At 47.4% G+C, this 22348-nt stretch overlaps 1 protein-coding gene and 1 long non-coding RNA gene across 3 annotated transcripts; one reads left to right on the top strand and one right to left on the bottom strand.

The window, feature by feature from the left end:
- Nucleotides 1–8354: 8354 nt before the first annotated feature.
- On the bottom strand, nt 8355–11257 carry LOC101441690 (saoe class I histocompatibility antigen, A alpha chain-like). Of its 2 annotated transcripts, none has more exons than XM_023587310.3 (8): nt 11128–11257; nt 10715–10984; nt 10190–10465; nt 9793–10068; nt 9572–9679; nt 9149–9181; nt 8945–9015; nt 8355–8782 (listed from the first exon to the last, which is right to left on the bottom strand). In XM_023587310.3, exons 1-8 carry the CDS (start codon nt 11189–11191, stop codon nt 8693–8695), a joined length of 1188 nt encoding a protein of 395 aa, XP_023443078.2. In that variant the 5' UTR covers nt 11192–11257; the 3' UTR covers nt 8355–8692. The 2 variants fall into 2 exon arrangements, with proteins under 2 accessions (XP_023443078.2, XP_012378667.2); XM_012523213.4 differs by having other exon boundaries at nt 8945–8992.
- LOC139437330 (uncharacterized) lies at nt 10632–13911 on the top strand. The gene is made up of 2 exons (XR_011647111.1): nt 10632–10763; nt 13556–13911. It is a non-coding gene; the product is annotated as an uncharacterized lncRNA (long non-coding RNA).
- Nucleotides 13912–22348: the final 8437 nt, after the last annotated feature.

The following is a 22348-nucleotide window of genomic DNA, read 5'->3' as shown; positions in this document are numbered from 1 at the left end:
CATAAGTTTAAATGTTAATAAGATATCTACAATTAAAAAAAATTGTAAGTCTTAATTAACAAAATTAACTGTACGTCTTCATAAAAAGTTGTTCTTGCCTAGATTAAAATGAATAACTTATTTTTCTTCACAGGATAATATAAAGAATGTAAAACTTATATGAATATTAAAAAGGTTAAAAGTTTGTAAAAATGCTAACGGAAATGTAATAAGTTTTGCAAAAAGACGTATTTTGTCCTAAAGTAGGATGGCTAATTTTTCATAAACTCTTGAAACTTAATTTGCATGCGGCAAGTGTAAAAGGTATTGTGATAACTTTACGTAAGGGAATGTGTTCTGTAAAGATAAAATTTATCTTCAATAGTTTACATTAAGGTATTAAATGGCTAATTCCAAAAGGTCATTCTTAAATATATATATATAAAACTGAATTGATGATAATAATAATAAAAGGTAATTTTATAACAGGAAAGATTAACAGCAACCAAGCTCCCCTGCCAACTTGCTTTTAGGAAACGGTTTCTAATATTGCATGCTACTAAGTATTTAAAGAAAAGTTATTCTTAAGGAAACAGAAGATGATTTTGTCTTTGCAGCCATTGTCTATTTAGCAACACCCCTCGCTATCGGCCTAGCCACTGTTGCGCCGGACGATTGGAACCTTAAACAAAGACTCCTCCTCACTGTCATCTTCCTATCTATCGTTACCATATTTACTGCCCTCATTCTCCTTCGTTTATAAAGCAGTCTCCTACAAACCACAAAGCTTCTGTCTTAAACATACCATTCTCAACCCTATCCTCTAAATAATCTTCTCACTTCCCCCACAGCCTTTAATACTTTATTTCTTCCTCATAACCTTTGCTTTCTTGATAATATTTTCCACCATCTGTCTAGCCGCTACCGCCCCAGAAGATTGGAACCTCGGCCAACGAATTCTACTCTCCATCGCCTTTCTGTTTATTATCCTCTTTTATGCTTTACTCCTTATCTTCCTCCCATAATGACTTCACCAAGCCTCCTCTTGTCCAAAACCGTCACCCTTCTTTTCCTCACACTCCCCATTGCACTCACCAACCCCAGCCATCAGCCTTTTAATTGGACAGTAAGCCTCTGGCAGGAAGAAGTAATCCTCTCCTACAATGTCCTCCCTGCCAAGGAGAGATCAACTACCTGCAACGCACTGTCATCCTGGACTTTTAACAACAGATAGACCTTATAGCCACCGAGATCAACGAGAATTGGACATTGGCCACCCTTGCTTGCAATGGCAAGATACTGCCCCCCAAACTGTACATTTGTATCCCCGTCATACTCACCTCCCTCTTCAGCCCCGCTTCCCTCATTGCTTACTGCCTCTTGGGCCTCAGCTACTTGTTGCTGCTGCCATCCTGGTCCTTATTCGAAAAGAAGGGGGAAATGTGGTCACCCCTCGGGCTGAAGTGTGGTTTGCTGGCCTGGCGGGGGAGCAGCCGCGGCAGGCCAAGCCGCTGCCCCCATAATATGGTGGCTGGTCGGACTCACCGCCACCCCTGAAGGGAGCTCGGCATGGGTGCCGAGTGCCCTTGGGTTTCCCCTTCTCGGCAGCCATGCTTCCGCGGCTGCCCCTCCTCCCGGATGGCGCCACACGATGCCTGTGGGGCGGCACCCTTCTTCTTCTTTCTCCCTGCGCAGGCGCAGGGCAGAAAATTCCAGTCTGCCCTTTTCCCCTCCCCCAAAAGCAGCAACAGCCAGGCGTGGGCGGAAAAATCCAGTCTGCCCTTTTCCCCTCCCCCGACAGCAGCAACAGCCAGGCGTGGGCGGGAAACTCAAGTCTGCCCTCCACCCCAGCAACAGCAGCCACCAATCCCTAAACCCTGCCCCTTCCCCCAGCAACAGCGACAGCCAATCCCTAACCACCACCCCTCCCCCGTCCAGTACCGCCCACTGACCTTTCGCTGGCAACCAATCAGAACAGGGCGTGGCTTTGACCAATCAGCCTTCCCCAGCCCCTATAAAACTGTTGCCTCTCCCTCAGTAAAGTGGACTTGCGTGTTTACCTTGTCTCCGCGGTAGTTCTTCTGCCGTGCGCCCTCCAGTCCTGAGAGCCCCCGACAAGGGCCTGGCCTCCCTTGTCCCCAGTTCGTCGCCTGCTTTTCCAGGCAACCCCTTCGTTGCCTGCTTCTCTGGGCGACCCCTTCGTCGCCGGCTTCGCCGGGTGACCCCGTCAGCCGAACCGCGCAACCCCTTGTGAGACCGATCCCTCGTCTGCTGCCGGACCGACCCCTCGTCCCAAGCGGGACCGACCCCTCGTCCAGAGCTGGACCGACCCCTCGTCCGCAGCCAGACCCCACCTCTACCGACCGAGCAAGCCATCGCATAAACACACTTCCTGTCCATCCAAAAGGCTTCTCGAAAATCACTTCTAATTCAGTACTGACAACAATGACTTCTCTGTTTTTGTCGATGTAAAACAGGGGTTCTTAACCCTTTTTTCCCACAGACCCCTTTCCCAGTCAGGGGAAAACCATGGACCCCTTACTAAGTCCACACTATCCTGTGTGTTATTTAATAAATATACCACACCTGCACCAACACATCCCTGCAAGAATAATGTTTTTTATTGTAATTCAAGCTCATGGACCCGTTTTTAAGAACCCCTTATCTACAAGATCCTTTACAGTATAATTTTAGGAATAATGATTTTCCAATCCATGAGCAAGGTCTATCCCTCATATTTTCAGGTCTGCTTTTATTTCCCTTTGCAATGTGTTGTAATTGTCAGGCTAAAGGATTTTCATCCTTTTCATTAAATTTATTTCCAAATACACTTTTCCAATTTTAAATAAAGATTTTTAAATATTAGAATAATTTTTAGTTTACAAAAAAGTTGATGAGATAGTACAGGCAGCTGCAGTTATCCTTCACCCAGTTTCCCTGTAGTTAATACTTACACAAGCATTGTAATTTGTTACCACTAAGAAATAATGATTAGTTTATTATGATTGCTGAAGCTACAGGCTTTATTTGTATTTCACCAGTTTTTACACAAATGGCATTTACTTTTTCTGTTCCTGGATCCAGTGCAAGATATCACATGGTATTAGATAAGGATTTTACAATATTTGTAAGTGTTGATAAATACTTATAAGAGGAAGATATTTAAAATTTCATTTTATGGTTGTCTTCATCATTGTATAGTAATAGCTTTAATATTTATGTAATAACCTTCCATCCTGTGGCCTTGATAAATTCATTTCTTCTGATAATTTGTGGAGATTTTTTAATGGATTTCTCTCATATACAATCATGCTGGTTGCAAATAATGGCAGTTTTACTTCTGCCTTTACTATCTATAGGTCCTGCATTTCATTTCTTGCCTTCTTGCATTGCTCAGTATACCAGTTTGATATGGTTATGAATTCCAAAATTAGATATTGGATTATGTTTGTAATCTCATCTGTACCTGGGCTTGATTGAGTCATGATTAGGGTGTTGAGTCCCTGCCCCTTGGTAGTGGGGACTTACAAATAAATGGCATGGCAAAGAACAGAGTTGAGGATTTCTGATGTTGGAGTTTGATGCTGGAGTTTGACCCTGAAGACTTAAGCTGGAGCCCTGGCAAGTAAGCTCACAGAGGAAAGAGAAGCAAGTCCCAGGAAGAGAGGAACCTTGAACTTAGAGAAAAGCAAGCCCAGGAAGGGAGGAACCCAGAAAAGCTGAACCATCGCAGACGTCGGCAGCCATCTTGCTCCAAATAGACTTCAGTGAGGGAAGTAATTTATGCTTTATGACCTGGTATCTGTAAGCTTCTACCCCAAATAAATAACCTTTTATAAACACCAACCAATTTCTGGTATTTTGCATCAGCACCTCTTTCGGTGGCTAATTACCCTTAGGATGTCCAGAATGAGGTTTAAAAAAAGGTGTGAGTGGACCTCTCTAACTGGTTGATCTTAGGAAGAAAGGGTTCAGCCTGTCACTATCGAGTATGATGTTAGCATAGACTTTCACTGATGCCTGGATCCACTAGAGGAATCTGCTTTCTATTCCTAGTTTGCTGACAGAGTTTGTCTTGAAAAGGAACTGCATTTTAGCAAGTGCTTTTCCTGCACCTGCAGTATTGGTGACATGGTGTTTGTGCTTTATTCTATTTAATTTGGAGAACAGAGATGAGTTGCAGATATTAAACCACCTTTGCATTCCCAGCTAGCTAATTTGGCATGATCTTCAGTACTCTTTATGTATTTTTGCATTTGGTTTGCTTCCTCATGTTTTGTTTGGATTTTTAAGCTCAGGCTCATAGTGACAGTGTTTTGTACTTCGCTTTCATTGTAATGTCTTTGCCTGGCTTTGAATGAGGGTAACGCTGTTCTGGAACAGGAATTGGGGATTGTTCCTCCTTTAATATGCAATAGAGTTTGCATAGAAATGATACTATTTCTTCATTATGTGTTTGATACAATTCAGCAATGTGACCTTCTGGGCCTGGAGTTTATTCTATGGGAATGTTTTCAAATACTATTTCAATTCTAAAACTGATACATGTATGAGCAAAATTTTCTGTTTCTTCTTTTGTAATTTGTGTTTTTCAAGGAAACTTCATTTCATCTAGGTTGAGAAGTCTATTGACATGTTCCCTTGTCCTTATACTTTCTAAAGACTCTGTACAGATAACCTTTCTTTCATTCCCATTATTGGTAGTTTGTGTCTTTTTTATCTTGATCAGTCTAAACACAGGTGTAAAAAAATATATTGGTAATTCCCCATCAAACAAGTTTTTTTTTTTTTTTTAAGATTTATTTATTTATTTAATTTCCCCCCCTCCCCTGGTTGTCTGTTCTTGGTGTCTATTTGCTGCGTCTTGTTTCTTTGTCTGCTTCCGTTTGTCTGCTTCCGTTGTTGTCAGCGGCATGGGAAGTGTGGGCGGTGCCATTTCTGGGCAGGCTGCTCTTTCTTTTCACGCTGGGCGGGTTTCCTCATGGGCGCATTCCTTGCGCGTGGGGCTACCCCACACGGGGGACACCCTTGCGTGGCATGGCACTCCTTGCGCGCATCAGCACTGCGCATGGCCAGCTCCACACGGGTCAAGGAGGCCCAGGGTTTGAACCGCGGACCTCCCATAGGGTAGACGGACGCCCTAACCACTGGGCCAAAGTCCATTTCCCTCAAACAAGTTTTGTGAATCATTCTTTTTCTCTATCTTCTATTTTACTGATTTTTGGTTTAAAATTTATTATTTCCCTCCTGCTGTTTGCTTTAGACAACAGTAGAACTCACCTCTTTTGTAATCCTCATCTTAGCCACCATAAATCCTCATCCTATCTGTTCGCCAGTGTCTGAAAAATATTTTTTCTATTTATTTGAATTTGAAGTTTTGTATGGCAGGTTGCTCTTTCTACATCATAATCCCAAGCACAATTCCCAACTGAGTATCTAATTCAATTTGTGATATTTTTAACTTCTGAGAAGTATATCTTGTTCTTTCATAAATCAACTAGGTCATTTTTAGTTTCCCATGTTCTGCAGGAATTTTCAAGCTAAGCATTTTTCTCTTCACACAAAATAATTTGGGTTATGTTATACTCTACATCTCCTAATTCCAATATTGAAGTTTTCTGAGCCTCTGTTTTTGATCTATTCTTTCTCATTATTGATCATGTTGATTTTTTTCTATTTCATTTATCTATTTCTTGCTCTGCGCTCCATATCTTCTTTTTGAAATCATGTAAAATCTTTGACACAGAGGTTAAACATGGAATTCTCTGGAGGCTCTTGTTTCCGTCTTCCAATTTTCAGATCACCACCAATCCAGGATACTACAGGCTAAATCCATGGCTTGAAGTTCCTTTGTTCCACAGGTGAGGCACATCTGGACAACAAACCACAGGAGGGCTGGCTGGTGGTTACAATTCCTCAGAAACACTTGCTTTCCCCTTCCCACCACTCAGCCCCCACCCTTGGCTAAAAGGCGTGTTTCCTCAGAACACTCTTCTTTGGGGGATGAGACAGATTTTGTTTGTTCCTCCCTTACTCTGAGGTTATGAACCTTTGGGTTTCTAGATTTCCAGGGTGGTGGACTGACTCCTGTTTCACTCCCCACAAGAACAAGGTTTGAAATCAGCTCCTGTCTACTTCAGCATGTGAGCCCAGGAAATTAATGATACAATTTTCAGATTTGACTCATGATCACAGGATGTATGCAATTTCTCTCTAGATGTCTTTCCATGTGGATATTTTAGGCTAAATGATTACTCTTTTTCTTTAATGCTAATTAGATGCTCTTATATTTTACCTATTATTTTTAGTACTCTGTAGAGGAAGAGAAAGCCTTAAAAGTGCACCTACGTTATAACTCAAGATGGAATCCCCTTAACTACCCATTAACCCCTTCCTGGCAGTGGACACCAGGGCAGGTGCTGGAACACGGTCCATCTCCACCAGCGCTCCTCAGTGTGGTCAGGGGCCAGCGCTGCTCTGTGGACCATTTACCAGCCACAGTGAGATCCAGATGGAAACTGAGCCTGAGAGCAACAAGGAGCCTCTACCTTATCGTGTCCCAGACTGGAGTGCCACAAGAAAGGAGCAGTGTTTACATCGTGTCCTTGAGTCTGCTGAAAAGTTTGTTGACCAGCTGCTTGTGACCAACCTGGAGTAGCACAGTGTCTAAACCTGGGGGATGTATTAGACTCTTATTGGGTCACATAAAAACTAAAGGTTTGGTCCCTCTCCACAGAAACGTTCATGTACAAGGATATATAAAATGTATATGAAATGCCAATGCACATGTCATCCTTGAAGACTTAGAGATCTGGGTATTTTTAATCCTACTATGAGAAGAAGACAGGGAGAGATCTTTTCAGAAATCACTTATCCATCCACAATGCCCCTCTTATTATTTGTGAAGATAATCTGACAGAGAAAAAAGATGAAATCATAACAGACTATAAGAGAATGAGTGGAAAGATGTTGTTTATTAGTCACCCACTTGTCTAACCAAACCCAAGTGCCCACAATGTACCACATTAACTTCCATTAAGAAATAGAGTCACATAGCAACAATTCAGAGCTTTAATTTATGGAGAACTTTGAACCACTTTATAAATCCCCACCTTGCTATACCCCATCGTAGAGAAAGCACATTCATTACCCAACATCACACTCATAACTGATGATAGATTTCCTCCTTTTCTTTCCAGAAAGGACTTTCTTACATGGTTTAGGCTCCACGTGGGGCACTACGCTCATCACTGGAGAACAAGCTTCACTTGAGCCAGGACGGCCTGAGGGGCTTGTGATGAAGCCCTCGGGCTTCTCCCCAGACCCCTGTCTCAGGACATGGGGCGAGAGCCCAGAAGGCACATCCCACCACCCCAGGGAGCTGGAGCACAGACACGGGGCCTCCCTGGTCTGCTTCTTGCTCTAAAGCTGGACGTGAAACTCAGCAGCTCAGCACCCCCTTGTTATGAACACAGAACCTCGTGCTCCCCCAGACCTTCTGGACCCTTGTGGGGTGTCAGGAGGTTCCTGTGCAGAGAAGTTGGGGGTCCCTGGTCCATGTGCCTTCCAGATGGGGTGCCAGAGCTGTGCGGCCACTCGAGTGTGGTCCATGGATCACTGAGCTCCACTCCAGCCTCCTGCCCTCCCAAAACCACAGGCCGCTCCTGCCCATCGTGTTGCACTGCCCGGTTCCTTGCCTGGGAAGAACTTCCAGGACATCCTCAGGGACACCTCCCTCATGACCTTCAAGCTGTCCTCAAAGGTCACAACCTCAGTGAGGCCCGCACTGACACCCAAGTTCACAGAGCACCTTCCCTGCACCGAGGCCAGAGATTTCAGCTGTTTTTAGTTCACAAATGTTTCCCAGAAGCTAAAAGGGGCATCCTGCTCAGTCCTCCACCAGCACCAGGTGCAGGAGTGGTCAGTGAGGACCCCCCAGGGCCTTTCCTAACACAGCTGTGGTCTCCTGGCAGCGATGGCACAACCTCCACTCAGGTGACCCTGAGGCCACCAGGACTGTCCTCAGAAGTGCTGCTCTCCCCCCTCCCCTCCACCCCCTGTGACTACAGCACAATTTCAACTCCCCCAGGAAAAGGGCAATCCAGGCTAAGACCCCACTGCCCACCTGTGGGTCTACACTAGGGTCTGCTCTACACATCCATGGGCTTGGGCTGCAGCCAGCATTGGGGTCAGGGGAGCTGGGTAAGGGCAGAGAGGAGGGCAGGTGGCAGAGAAGGACCAAACCACCAGGAGATAAATAAAGTCGAAATGTCCCTCCTCCTAAGTGTGAAGCCCACGTGGAAGGAGCACCGACTGGACACAGCCCTGTCCACCTTGGCTCCTCACAGTTAACATTTAGCACAGTACACAAAAAATTTTGGAAGGTTCTCAATTCTTTTTATTTCTTCTTTTTTAAGAATCTTCCTTTCCCTCAATTGACTCCTTGATCCCACCTAATAGCAAGAATTTGTAAAAAGCACAATCATCCCAGGTTCTCATTTCCAAGGGAAGCAGGAAGAGGCAGCTCAGGGCAGCATGAAGTAAGACAGGGCTGTGGACGCTCCACACCCAGCTCTCCTGAGCAGGACGGTCGGTCAGGGCAGGGAACACAGGCCAGTGGGGGGGACGAGGGGGGCAGGGGAGAGCTACCTCCCCATCCTCCAGGATACAACAGGAATGCAGACACACGATGCCAGCTGAGGAAGGAAAGTCTTCACATCCCAAGGAAGGGGGTCTTGAAGTCACACGAAGGGCATGAACAGCTCTGGAATCTCTCTGTCCCCCACGAGGCAGCTTTGTCACGCTACAGAAGAAAACAATCAAGAGCACGTTCAGGTCGTCTTGTAAATGCTGACATCATGACCAGCCCCCCACAGTCCCCATGTCCATGTCAAGGAATCCCCAGGACCCAGGCTTGTCCTCTCGGCCCAACCCCTCTCCCCTTTCAGGCCCCCCAGGGTCTCACCTTTAGAAGCCTCGAGAGACACATCAGAGCTCTGGGCACTGTCGCTGGCTGGAGAGGAACAAACACAGGGTCTGTTCAGAACCACAGGGAGATGTGAGTCAAGGAGTGATGGGCTGAGCTGCCCCATGGGCTCCTTCTACACTCCCCAAAGCCTCAGGTCAGCCTTGACCCTCCACACCACCTCCCCCTCCGTCCCCCACTTACAAGCAGCCTGAGCATAGCTCCCTCCTTTTCCACCTGTGGAAGAACAGCTAGTGAGAGCAGGACATGAGGTCCTGAGAACTAGTCCTGGACCCAGGGAAGGTTCCAGAACCGTGACTGCAGACCTGGGGCAGGATCAGGAAATATGAGGTGGGGGATGTGTGAGGCTGGACCCTCTGCCCTCCTGGAGGTCTGTCCTCAGCAGCCCCTTCCCTCTGATTGCTGGGAACAGGGGCCTCCACGTCATCACTGGGGACATTGTTCTACTTCTCTCACAGGTTTATAAAGTAAGTGTGGTAACAGGCCCAGACTGGATGGGCAAGTGTGTGAGGAGGGGCTTCACGGCACCGGGAAGGGGCAGGGCACACTGCTACCCGGGCTGGAAACCCCCCTGGACAAGAAACCTCAGACCCGCCCCTGCCCTACCTGAGCTCTTCCTCCTCCAGATCAGAACTGCAGCCACCACGGACACTCCAAGGATGACCAGGGCAGCCACGATTCCCACGATGAGGATGGGGGGCTGGGAAGGTGGCTCTGAGAAGGGTGGAAGGTCAGGGGCCCTGATCCCAGGCTCAGCCCTGACCCTGCTGGAGGAGCTCAGAAGGTTCCTGCTTCCCTAGAAGAGGCCCCCACCTCGTCCCACTTACCCCATCTCAGGGTGAGGGGCTCGGGAAGCCCCTGGTGCTGCACGTGGCACGTGTATCTCTCTTCCTGCCCAGAAGGCACCACCACAGCCACCCACTTCTGGAAGGTTCCGTCCCCTGCAGGCCTGGTGTCCACAAACTCCATGTCCTGGGTCTGGTCCTCCCCGTCCCGCTGCCAGGTCAGCATGATCTCCGCGGGGTAAAAGCCCAGGGCCCAGCACCTCAGGGTGACCCCACGGTCAGGGAGGGGGTGGCGGGTCACGTGTGTCCTTGGGGGATCTGCGGGAAGGTCAGAAACTGCAGGAACTTTCCATTTCTTTCCTGGCCATTCTAGCAGCGCTCATGGGACCACCAGGAATGGACAGGACATTTGGGGTTGGGGCGCCCCGCCCCCCTGTACCTGTGCGCAGCAGCGTCTCCTTCCCGCTCTCCAGGTATCTCTGCAGGTCCTCCACGCACTGCCCCTCCAGGTACGCTCTGCGCTGCTCTGCCACACCCGCCTCCTCCCACTTGCGCCGGGTGATCTGCGCCGCCGTGTCCGCCGCCGTCCAGGAGCGCAGGTCCTCGTTGAGGGCGAGGTAGTCGGCGCCGTCGTAGGAGTATTGATCATACCCGCGCAGGAGCCGCCCGTCGGGGCCCACGTCGCAGCCAGACATGCTCTGGAAGGTGTGAGACCCTGGCCCCGCCCCCGAGGTCAGCCCCGCCCACACCGTCACCGCTGGCCCCGCCCCGCGCTTAGCTCCCTCCCCCCAGACCCCGCTCCCGGGCTAGTTCTGCCCCCCTCCCGCCCGCCCCCCGCGCTGATTGGTCTAAACTGAAAACGAAACCTAGGAAAAGCCCCTCCCGGGTGGGGTCCCGGGTCCTGCGGCCTCGGGGTGCAGTGGGGACCGAGCCTCGGGCGACCCCGGCCCGTCCCGTGGCTCACCGGCCGCGCTCTGGTTGTAGTGGCCGCGCAGGGTCCGCAGGTCCACACGGTAAGTCTGCGCGTTGTCTTTGGAGATCCGCGTCTCGCGCTCCCAGTACTCGGGCCCCTCTCGTCGAATCCACGGCGCCCGCGGCTCCATCCTCGGACTCTCCGCGTCGCTGTCGAACCGCACGAACTGCGTGTCGTCCACGTAGCCCACGGCGATGAAGCGTGGGTCCCCGCGCTCGGGCTGGGACACGGCGGTCTCGAAATACCTCATGGAGTGGGGGCCTGGGGGGTGGCAGAAAAGGTGCGGGGGTCGGCGTGGTGGTCAGCGAGGGGGGGTTAGCTGGGGGGACGCGGCATCCGGGGTCCCCCCGCCCCCTCCGCGTAGCACCCCAACCCCCGACCCACCACCCCGCCCCCGCACTCACCCGCCCGGGTCGGGGTCAGGGCCAGGGCCCCCGAGAGCAGCAGGAGGAGGGTCCCCGGCGCCATGGCCGGACCCCGGGTCTGGGGGAACCTGAGTCCGGGCGGGGCGGGGCGGGGCGGGCTCTGGATGGGCCGCGGGGCCGCTATTGGCTTCCCCAGAACCGGGCCCGCAATGGGAGGCCGCCCGGGCCCGCGTCACGAGTGTCGGGGCAGAAGGGCCTGACTCGGGTTGGGAGAAGAAGTGAAACTGCGGGGACCGGGGACTCCCCCTCGGCCTCCTGCCCACACGCCAGCCTCGGGGGACCCTGAGAGCGAGACCGGGTCCTGGACTGCCCGACCCCTCCCCTGCCTCGAGCACTGTCACCCCGTCAGTGAGGCCTGGTCCTGACTTCACAGCTGACAAGTGAGTGAGGACCCCGAGGGGAGTGGGTGACCTCTACTGGTACCAGCCATGCTAGAAATTAAAATGGAATTAAAATACTAATTCCTGTAGATGAATATTTATACCAAAACTCATGACACGTTGATAACTAATTCGAAAAGAAAACAACGTAATAAAAGAGTGGACCAATTTACAATTTGGCAAATCTTTCTCAGTAGTCTCAATAGAGCACCCCTGGACTTCCGTATCACATTCAATCTGTTATTTGAGTTTGAACAAAAATTCAGCCTCAGATATAAATGTTGGAAAAGAGAGGAGTATTTTTAACAGCCTTTTCAGGTGAGCATTGACATTCACTTTTGATACTACACTAAATGCACACGAGTGTAGTTTCTAAAGGTGAGTTGCAATCTGAAATCATATTGTTGAATATTTCATCTTGTGATGTGGAAATCCTCAGATCTGTCTTTGCACATTAAATGGATTTTGTACTAATGTGTGAAAATTTTAAAGTAGCACATTGGCCCACTGAGTTAAGTAGATCTTTCAGTGTTCACACATTTCTGTACATATTGCCAAAAGTCACACTTCTAAAATGAACACTGATCCCACCAGAAAATGTGTGTGTATTGAAAGCTGTCAAGCTTGGGGTGATGGATACCAGTTTTCCAAAATTCTCATTTTCTCTTGAGAGCTTACATTTTATCATTGGCTCAAGCCACAGGGATAAAATATTTTAAATCACATTTCTGATAGAGGATTTCTGCCCAGAATACATAAAGAACTCTTAAAACTCAACAGTCCTCTCCTATGGTAGGCAGGAGCTCAATTGCTTGAGCCATATCTGCTTCCTCTAAGAAGTTCTTTAAATTATTCTCAGCACTCTTCTCAGGTGCACCACGGTATTCCCATAGGGACTCTCACAGCAAGTGCTGTAGGTGAAAAGGGCTGTAATTCAGCCAAGACACTGAAGCAATTTCATCTTTGCCACCAGAAAGCCTGGGTCCAAGTGTAGGTTCCATCATTGTGGCTTTTGTTTCTGTTTGACTCAAATCTATACAAAGTGTAAGAACAAATGAATTAGATAGAAACTGAGGGAAGTAGATGTGGCTTAAGTGATTGGGCTTCCATCTACCCTAATGGAGGACCTGGTTCAGTCCCTGGGACCTCCTGATCAAGGTGTGCCCATGCGGTAAACCAGGTGAGCCACGCAGCAAGATGAAGACACAACATAAGAGACAAAGGAGAGAGTCAAGGGGAGATGCAGCAGCAACCAGGAACTGAGGTGATGCAAGTGACAGGGAACCTCTCTCCACATTGGAGGTCCCCAAGATCGACTCCTGGTGAATCCTAGAGGAGAAAAATGAGAAAAGAAGACAAAAAGAGAAATAGATACAGAAGATCACACAGTGAATGGACACAGACAGCAAAGTAGCAGGGCGGGGGACAGGGGAGAAAAAGAAACCAATAGATGCTAGGTCTCTCTTGGAAAGGATAGGGAGATTGTGTGGCGATTATTAGGGGTTAGGTTTCTTGTTTTCATTTATTATTATTATTATTAAAGTAATGAAAACACCCTAATATTGACTCAAGTGATGAAAGCACAACTCTGTGATTATGCCAAGTAACACTGATTGTATACTTTGGAAGGATTGTTTTATTAATATGTATCAATAAAATTGACTGTAAAAACTTTGAAAAAACTCCACAATAAGAAAATAACCCAATTTTTAACTGGGCTAAAGTCTGAACAGATACCTCAGAAAAGAAGATACACAGGTGGCAAATAAGCACCTAAAACACGCTCAGCGTCACTGTCATTAGGGAAGAGCAGATGAAACCACCACGAGATGCCCCTGCACGCACCTGTTAGAATGGCTACAATAAAGTAAAATACACTGGTGGGTTCATTTCCTATTACTAGTGGAACAAATTTTCACACCTTTAGTGGCTTTATCTTATTTATTTACTTCCCCCCTGTTTGGTGTTTGTGCTTGCTGTCTGCTGTCTGTGTCTTTTCACTTTGTGCTTGTCTTTTTTTTTTTTAGGAGGCACCAGGAACTGAACCCAGGACTTCCCATGTGGGAAGGAAGTGCCCAATGACTTGAGCCACCTCTGCTCCCCCTTTGGTGGCTTTAAACAAGAGAAATTTATGTTCTCACAATTATGGAGGCCAGAAATCCAGTATCAACGTTCCTGGTTGGAATCAAGCTGTCAGCCAGGCCTGGCTCCCTCTGGAAGCTCGAGCAGAGAGAACCTGTGTCTTGCTTCTTCCATTTCTGTGGCTGCAGCTCTCCTTGGCTTCTGGCTGCATCACTCTAACCTTAAGGCCAACATCGTCAGATCTCTGCTCCGTCTTCTCATCACCTTCTCCTCTGGGTGTAGTAAAATCTCCCCCTCCTTCCCTGGTCTGAGATCCATGTGATCACTCCTGGGGCCCATGGGGATAATCCTGGCTAATCTCCATCTCTACATCAATTACAGATGCACAGGCCCCTTTTGCCATAGAAGGTAATATTCACAGGGTCCAGGGATTAGGATGTGGAGGTCACTGGTGGGTTGGGAGGTGATTTTCAGTCTGTCACGAGTGGTGACACCTGCACTGACAAGGACGTGGAGCCCAGGAACCCACACTCCCTGCTGGTAGGAAGGCCAAAGGGTGCAGCCACCCCGGAAGGCATTTGGCAGGTTCTGAAAAGCTAAGCATGGACTTAACTTACGACCCAGCAGTGGTGCTCCCAGTTATTTGCTCATCTAATTTAAAAACATATTTAGGTAAAAAGATGTACAGAAATGTTCAAAGCAGCTGAATTATTAATTTCCCAAATTGAAGCAACCACCGTGCCCTGCATGTTAGTGGATTAAACAGCGGGTGGTCGGGGAGCTGGTGTCACTCAGTGGGTTGAGCACCTGCTTCCCATGGCGGAGGTCCTGGGTTCAATCCAAGGTACCTGGTAAAAGAACTGGTGGGAATGCATTGATCCACAGTACACAACACTACTCAGCCATCAGGAGGAATGAGCTGTTAATTCACACAAGTACATGGATCAATTGGAAATGCAAATTGCTAGTGAAGGAAGCCACTCTGGGAAGGCTCCATGGTGTCTGGTTCCATCTTCATGACATTCTGGAAAGACAAGACTGTAGATACTGAAAGCAGATCCCTGGTTGCCAAGACATTGGGGAGGGGGAAAGTTGTTCAGGTGAAGCACAAGGGGTTTTAGGGCCGGGGCCCTACTCTGTGTGGTACTGTAGGATGGATACATGACACAATCAATGTATCTAAATCCATAAACCTTACAGCACAAAGAGTAACACTTAAGTGTGCAAAGATTAAAAAACCTTCCCAGCAGGCAGGGAGTCCCAGGATGGCTGTAGACGGTGGCAGAAGGATCCAGCTGTATCACAGGTGCAGGGCAGGACCTCACTGAAGGAGGGGGAGGAGCTGCTGGACTGAGGACCTTTGGAGCTGGCTGGAAACTGTAAGAGGGAAGACAAAAGCAACTATGCACAAGCACTGACTGTACTTGGTAAAGTTCTTTCTAGTGAGGTAGGGGCTAACAATCCTGAAATCACTTGTTCATATGTTTGAGGACAGAATAATAAATATTAATATATCTTAGGTGGAGTGAGCCAAATTTCTCACAGTAGCATTGGGAGGTTACAGATTTGCAAAGGGGAAATTAAGAATGATATATATGATATGGGATTAGAGTGGGAGACATGGAATCAACTCGTGTTTATCATAATACAGCTTAATATAAATATTAATGTATGTGTGTATATATATGTGTGATAGATGTGTTACACATGCACTGGTATACACACACATTTCCTAGTTCTCCCTGATGAGGGTCTAGAGCAATGATGCCCCAATATCAATGAGCAAACCCAGTGCCTAGACCTCAACTTCTAATACCATTGTCTCAAAACTGATATTCTATTTATGAACTATTGTGATTAGTAATCGAAGAAAATGTGGCATTGGTGTGGAGAAAGTGGCCATGGTCGCTGCTGGGTGTGGGGAGTGGGAGGAAGAGATGAGATGTGGAGGTGTTTTTGGGACTTGGGATTGTTCTGGGTGATGCTGCAGAGACAGTTACCAGACATTGTATGTCCTCCCAGGGCCCACTGGATGGAACATGGGAGAGTGTGGGCTATGGTGTGGACCATTGACCATGAGGTGCAGCGTTGCTCAGAGATGTGTTCACCAAATGCAATGAATGTCTCATGATGATGGAGGAGATTGTTGCTATGGGGGGAGGAGTGGGGTGAAGGGGTGGGGGGTATATGGAGATCTCATATTTCTTGAATGTAATATTAAAAAAATAAATAAAGACAAAAAAAACTGATCCAAGGCTCCTTGCAGAAAAGGCTGAATCTAGGGCTGGGGGAGGAAATATGTATAATGAGTCTGGTGCATGTGGGAGTGCAAGAAGATGAGTATTGCCCAAAATGTAAAACCATGAGGACATGTAAGAAGGACTCAGGAGCCACCTGGAAGGACTCTGACCAAAACTGGAACCATTTGAGCAACAAAATAAATAGCAGAGAATTGGATTATAGTCAAAAGTACAAAATTAATATCCACGAGCCTGTAAATGACTGGATAAATAATTAACGATGGCAAGAATAGAGAAATCTCTCAAAACAAGAATTCCCCATGATTTAGGTAGATGCTCCCCCCTTTCTGAGTTGAGCATAATCCCCACCCCTTAGTGTGGATGCACAGAAGACGTCCTTCCAAGGAGGACAATGGAAGGGGACGTGAACAGTAACTTCAGCTGGACAATCCCAGAAAATGCTACCTTGTCCAGGACACCCAGCTCACATCACCAGAGATGAATCAGGGTCACACCACATCCTCCTCTTATTCTGTTGAGATGTGGCATCTCCGTGGCCTTTTCCCTAAAATCCCTCAGCTGTAGTCTAACCATGAGAAAAACTTGAACCAAACTCAAATCAAGAGGCAGTCTACACATCCTGACCAAGATGCCTCAAAACTGTCCGTCACCAAAAACAAGAGAAGTCTGAAAAACAGTCATAGCTAGAGGAGCTGAAGGAGACCCGATGGGACTAAATGTGATGTGGTGTCTTGGATGGGATCCTGGGACAGGGAGAGGACCAGGGGTGAAGCTAATGAAATCCACATGGACTTCAGGTTAGTTAATAATTGTCCCGGCCAGCGGGATGACCAACGGGTGCTCCAGATCCTAGGAGGGAAGAATGGTATGGGACAAGAGAGACACAAGGAACGACAGCAAGACAGTATTCTGATCAAGCTGGAAAACTTCATTGAGGGGACTGAGCATATATACTCTAGGGAGGAGGGGGGGTAGTGGGTAAGGATAGGTGGCGGTCTGGGATTGGCCACTGCTGTTGCTAGGGCGGGAGGCAGATTTGAAGTAAGAACTTTTGGAGGGAACTGGTTCTGTAAAGAAGGAGGGAGGGTGACCTAAGCTATTGTTTCAACTCGGGCAGCCATGTTACCGGCATTGCTGAAAGGTAGATTCTATGCATGCTGCCTTAATCGCCCACAACATCTCCTCCCTTTGTTTTTCAAAAGGATGGAGGAAGAATGCTCATCAAGCACTCTTTTGGCATTAATCTGCTGGGGGAAGTAGAGGCCTCATTCCCCATGTTGTTTGTGGCTCTGTTTTTCTGGGGAGGGGAATTTGGGGTAGGATTCGTGCAGAGTGAACCCTTATTTGTGCAGAGCGAACACCTATGCTAATGAGGCATTCTTCTCAAGGAGCTCGAAAATGGCCTTTAATTGTTTTGACCCCCCTTTGCAGTGCTTTGCCTCGCACCCAGTGGTACCAATCAAAGCATAGTTTCGAGTTATATGCTGTTCCCATAGGAGGGGGCTCTTCCCCCGTGAGGGTGGGCAGCAGTTAGTTAGTTTAGAGATATACCTTGATCAGCGAGGTGAAGCCGGTGATAGTGCACTTGAATAGGCCTGCTAAGAGCGGAATCAATTTGGTCTTTTACTAGTTGTATAATTCTTTTTATGGTGCAAGGTGCAAAGGATATTACAAGGAGTATGGTTATTAAGGGACCTAATATGGGGAGAATGTAAGGAAGGATTCCATTGAATCCCCAGGAGGCACCTCCTTGGGCTTCCCGCTCGCGTTTGCGGTTTGCTATTCCTTCCCTAAGTTTGGACATGGAATCTTTGACTAAGCCAGAATGGTCAGCGTAAAAGCAACATTCCTTGCCTAGTGTGGCACAAAGCCCTCCTTGCTTAAGGAAAAGTAGATCTATACCTCTCCTGTTCTGGAGAACAACTTCTGATAAGGATGTAAGGGATTTTTCGAGATGGGTGATGGAGTTTTCATCACCTAAATCTTCATCTATAGCAGCTCTCAGGTGGGGCAAACCTTGCTTTTGGAAAACGACAGCAGCAGTTCCAGTACCTAGGCCAGCAATACCTAAAAGAGAGGCAATAGTGACAGCCGTAACAAGTTCTCTTTTGTTCCTTGATATGGTTGGAGGTTGTGCGTCCCAGTATTGATAAAGGTCCTCTCCTCTACAGAAGACGATGCGGGGCAGCACAGCTACTAAGAGGCACACTTCTTTAGTCTCACTGAGGGCTTTTGCTGATACACAAGGAGTAAGCCCTGTGGAAGAGCATAGCCATTTTACCCCTGTTGGGGGAATGTAGAATTTACCTGTTGGTGGAGAGGATGACTGTGCACAGACCTTATTAAAGGAGGAGGGGATAGTACCAATGCAATGTCCGGAGTGAATTACAGATTGCATGGTGAGGCCAATTTTTGTTGTATTCCAAGAGCATTGGGGAGGATTATCCTCGTTTGAAGTATTAAATGAGGTATTAAGGGTGACAGTGTCGGGAAACAGACTTTGGCCCAGTGGTTAGGGTGTCCGTCTACCATAAGGGAGGTCCGCGGTTCAAACCCCTGGCCTCCTTGACCCGTGTGGAGCTAGCCATGTGCAGCGCTGATGCACGCAAGGAGTGCCGTGCCACGCAAGGGTGCCCCCGCGTAGGGGAGCCCCACGCGCAAGGAGTGCGCCCCGTAAGGAGAGCCACCCAGTGTGAAAAGAAAGAGCAGCCTGCCCAGGAATGGCGCCGCCCACACTTCCCATGCCACTGACGACAACAGAAGCGGACAAAGAAACAAGACGCAGCAAATAGACACCAAGAACAGACAACCAGGGGAGGGGGGGAAATTAAATAAATAAATAAATCTTTAAAAAAAAAAAAAAAAAGGGTGACAGTGTCATAAAAAGGGGGGTTGGCAGAAAAACATAACCAACAACTACAGGTAAAGTTGGGCTGGGAGGAGTTTAGGGAGAGAAAGGCAGCTTGGAGCACTGACCAGAATGGGTTATAAGTTGGTTTAGGCTCCATGGAAGTTTTTGAGGACAAAGGTGTTCAGCTGGTAGCAAAGGAAGAATGGGTTGAAATGATTTGATTGGCGGGTTTGTGAGGAGGGGTAGTTGTGATTTGAGGGGATGGGGGTGAAGCTTGGCGAGGAGGGGAGCGAGCACTACATTTGGCCCAATGGCGATTGATGGTTGCTGTACTGCTTCCTTTTTTATCATGATAAGACTCCCTGGGTTAGTCCCTGATACATAGAGCCTGATACCCCAGGTTCGACCGACTGTCCAAGCGAGGTTATTGGGGAGCTGTACAGTGATATTTAATCCTATGCAGGTCCCTGGGGTAGAGCGGCCGAGCCCATCAGAGGAAGAAGGTTTGCAGCGAGGGGGAGTTCGTGTTAGGGTAAGATATTGATCGGTGGTACTAGGTTTCCAATCAGTGGCTAATGTTTCACACCCCCAGTATGCACAATAGTATTGACTGGGAACGTTGCAATAGGTTTTTCCAGGATTTGAGGCTGGGCACATGTAGACCTGGCTGAGGTTAAGATTTTGGCGTACGCCAGCACGGCCTCCTCTACGGGAACTACTGGAGCCGCTATTGGCATTGGGGAAAGTACCAGGGAGAAACAGCGTAGTGACATTAAATATAAAGGAAGGTGCCCCCACGGTAATGGTGGAATTTACAATTTTTGAATCTTCCCATCGTATTAGGGACCAATTCCAAGGCTGGTGGGGGTTGGTTTCGAGGGAAGTGGTGCTTAGGTTATTGAGCACACTTTGCAGGAAAAAATGTAGGGCGACAGCCTTAAACGGCAGTGGGCTTAATAAGGCCATGTGACCGAGGCTGTAGGTGTTTAAGGAAGGCAAGCTAGCAGGGTGAAGCACCCTACAATGCACAAATACGTTACGGCAAGAAGGGTTTTTTCTAGTAGGTTCCAATCTTTTGGGGCAATGGTTGCTAATCTGACTGCGAACAGCAATGCCAGAAAACCAATTGGCAAGAGCCAATAGTTATTGTGGCAATAATTCATGTGGCTTTAGTGATGGAGCAAACCTGTACGCTGAGCTTCTTTAAGTTGCAGGCTGTATGTGGATTCTCTGCGCGGAACTTGAAATCCAATGAGGTTTCTCCGCGCTGGTTACAGCAAGGTTGGCGGTTTTTTGTTGGCGACGTGCTGGAAGAGAAAAAGATTTCTTTTCTCAGGGAGGGGTTTTTTCCCTGGAAAGGTTGTTGTTAAAGGGGAGAGGGTTTTTTTCCGATAGTGGAGGATTAACACGTCTTATTAATCTTTCTGGCAGCCAGCGAGGGCCTTCTTTTTCTTGGTCATATATGCAAGCAGAACCTCACCCCCAGATGATAATGGGGTCGGGCCCGTTCCATTTCGATGTTGAGGGGTAGCGCCACATAATGGTGGCTTGCTGCATTTGTGTTTTGGGATGCCAGTGCCTATCGGCTGCAGAGTGCCCTTCTTGATCCAGAGTTAGGAAGTTGAGGACAAAGAGAGCATGATGTAAAAGATCTCGGGGGCGTTGTTTTGTGAGATCGAGAGTGCTATCAGACGGCACAGGGCATTTTTTAGGGTGCGATGTGCTCATTCTACTATTCCTTGGCCCTGGGGGTTGTATGGTATTCCTGTATTATGTACGATTTGTAATTTTTGACAGAAGGTTTGAAAATTTTTTTCCAGTGTATCCAGGTCCATTGTCTGTTTTAATGAGCTTAGGCTGGCCTAGAATAGTGAAACAATGTAGTAAATGAGAGATAACATGTTTTGAAGCTTCTCCTGATTGTAGGCTAGCTAAAATAAATCTGCTGTATGTGTCAATGCAAACATGAATATATTTGAGGTGCCCAAAACTGGCAAAGTGGGTGATATCCATTTGCCAGATTTCATTTGGGATAAGTCCTCTTGGGTTGACTCTTAGGTGAGGGACTGGCAATTGGGTTACACAATTTTTGCAGGTTTTAACAATTTCCCTTGCTTGTTCTCTAGTAATATTGAATTTTAGTCTGAGAGTGTTTGCATTTAGGTGATGTTGTGCATGGGCTTGGGAAGCTAAGGTAAAAGAGTTGCAAAGATTGGGACATATTAGCTGAGTGGCAGCATTTGCTAATGCATTGCCTTCTGCAAGAGGGCCTGGTAGACTTTGGTGGGCACGGAGATGCCCTATGAAGAATGGGTGCTGTCATTTGAGAATTAGTTTTTGCAGCTGTGAGAATAAGGGGACTGCAGTGGAGGAGGGCTTGATAAATGGAGTGGTTTCTAATAGCGGTATAGACTGGGCTATATATGCACTATCAGTGTATAAATTAAAAGGTTGGTTTTGAAGGTGGGAAAAAACTTGCAGGACTGCGTAGAGCTCAACAAGTTGGGCTGAAGTATAGGGAGAACACATGGAAAAGGCTTGACCCTGGATGACGTAAGCTGCAGTCCCATTAGCTGATCCATCAGTAAAGACTAAGGTGGCCGAGTCTATGGGTTTTGTTTTAGTGACTTTAGGGAAGGTGAATTGATGGATTTTGGTGAACTGAATTAATGGATCACCAGGGTAGTGGTTATCAATATTGCCTGGAAACGAAAAGCATGCAATAGCCCATTCATCGTTGGTTTGGGAGAGCCAATGGATTTGATCCTGAGTGTATGGAACGATAAGGGAATCGGGATCTTTTCCAAACAATTGGCGACTAGTTTGCCGGCCTTTTATTATGAGGGCAGCTATAAGAGAAATGTATGATGAGAGCACCTTTGATGGAGTAGCAGAGAGGTGAACCCAGAGCAATGGGTGACCTTGTCCATTTTGCTGTTTTATGTTTGATTGCCAGAAAACTCCTGTAGGTGTATGAACCATAGCCAGAATTATAAAGATTAAGGGTTGGTGGTAATTTATTTGATAACAGATTTGACTTTGGATAGCTTGATTTATTAAGATAAGCGCTTGCATTGCCTCTGGAGTTACGCTTCGGGGAGAGGAGGGGTTTGCGTCACCTTTTAAGATATTATAGAGTGGCAGAAGGGTTTCAGTGGGTAGTTTTAGGTAGGGGTGGAGCCATTGAATGTCTCCTAGAAGTTTTTGGAAATCATTTAGAGTTAATAGATGGGAGGTTCGCAGTTGAACGCGGGGTGTCAAAACTTGTTGGTGCCAAAGCTCGAAACCCAAATAGGAAAAAGGGTTTGAAGTTTGCACCTTATCAGGGGCTATTTGAAGACCTCTTGCAGTTAAGTTTTTTAGAAGGTCTTGAAAACAAAGGTGTAGGTTGGACAAGTTTTGACCTGCTAACAGGATATCATCCATATAATGAAGGATATAGATTTGTGGCCATAGTTGCCGGATGGGGTTAATAGCGTCAGCAACAAATTTTTAACATAAAGTTGGACTAATGGCCATGCCTTGTGGTAAGACATTCCATTGAAATTGGGGCATAGGGCCTTGGAAGTTAATTTGAGGAACACTAAAGGCAAAATGTTGCCTGTCTTCCCGGTGAAGCAGTATGG

The sequence above is a fragment of the Dasypus novemcinctus genome, chromosome 22, assembly GCF_030445035.2.
Source record: "Dasypus novemcinctus isolate mDasNov1 chromosome 22, mDasNov1.1.hap2, whole genome shotgun sequence".
NCBI lineage: Eukaryota > Metazoa > Chordata > Mammalia > Cingulata > Dasypodidae > Dasypus > Dasypus novemcinctus.
Note: the sequence above shows the minus strand (reverse complement) of the source record. Positions and strands in the feature narration are given on the sequence as shown.

Bases quoted from the DNA above. Each gene is read 5' to 3' on its own strand.
- LOC101441690 (XM_023587310.3), bottom strand. From the start codon at position 11,191: ATGGCGCCGGGGACCCTCCTCCTGCTGCTCTCGGGGGCCCTGGCCCTG. The intron at 10,985-11,127 runs GTGAGTGCGGGG...GCCACCCCCCAG, and splicing joins CCTGACCCCGACCCGGGCGG to GCCCCCACTCCATGAGGTAT. The intron at 10,466-10,714 runs GTGAGCCACGGG...GGGCGGGGCCAG, and splicing joins CTACAACCAGAGCGCGGCCG to GGTCTCACACCTTCCAGAGC.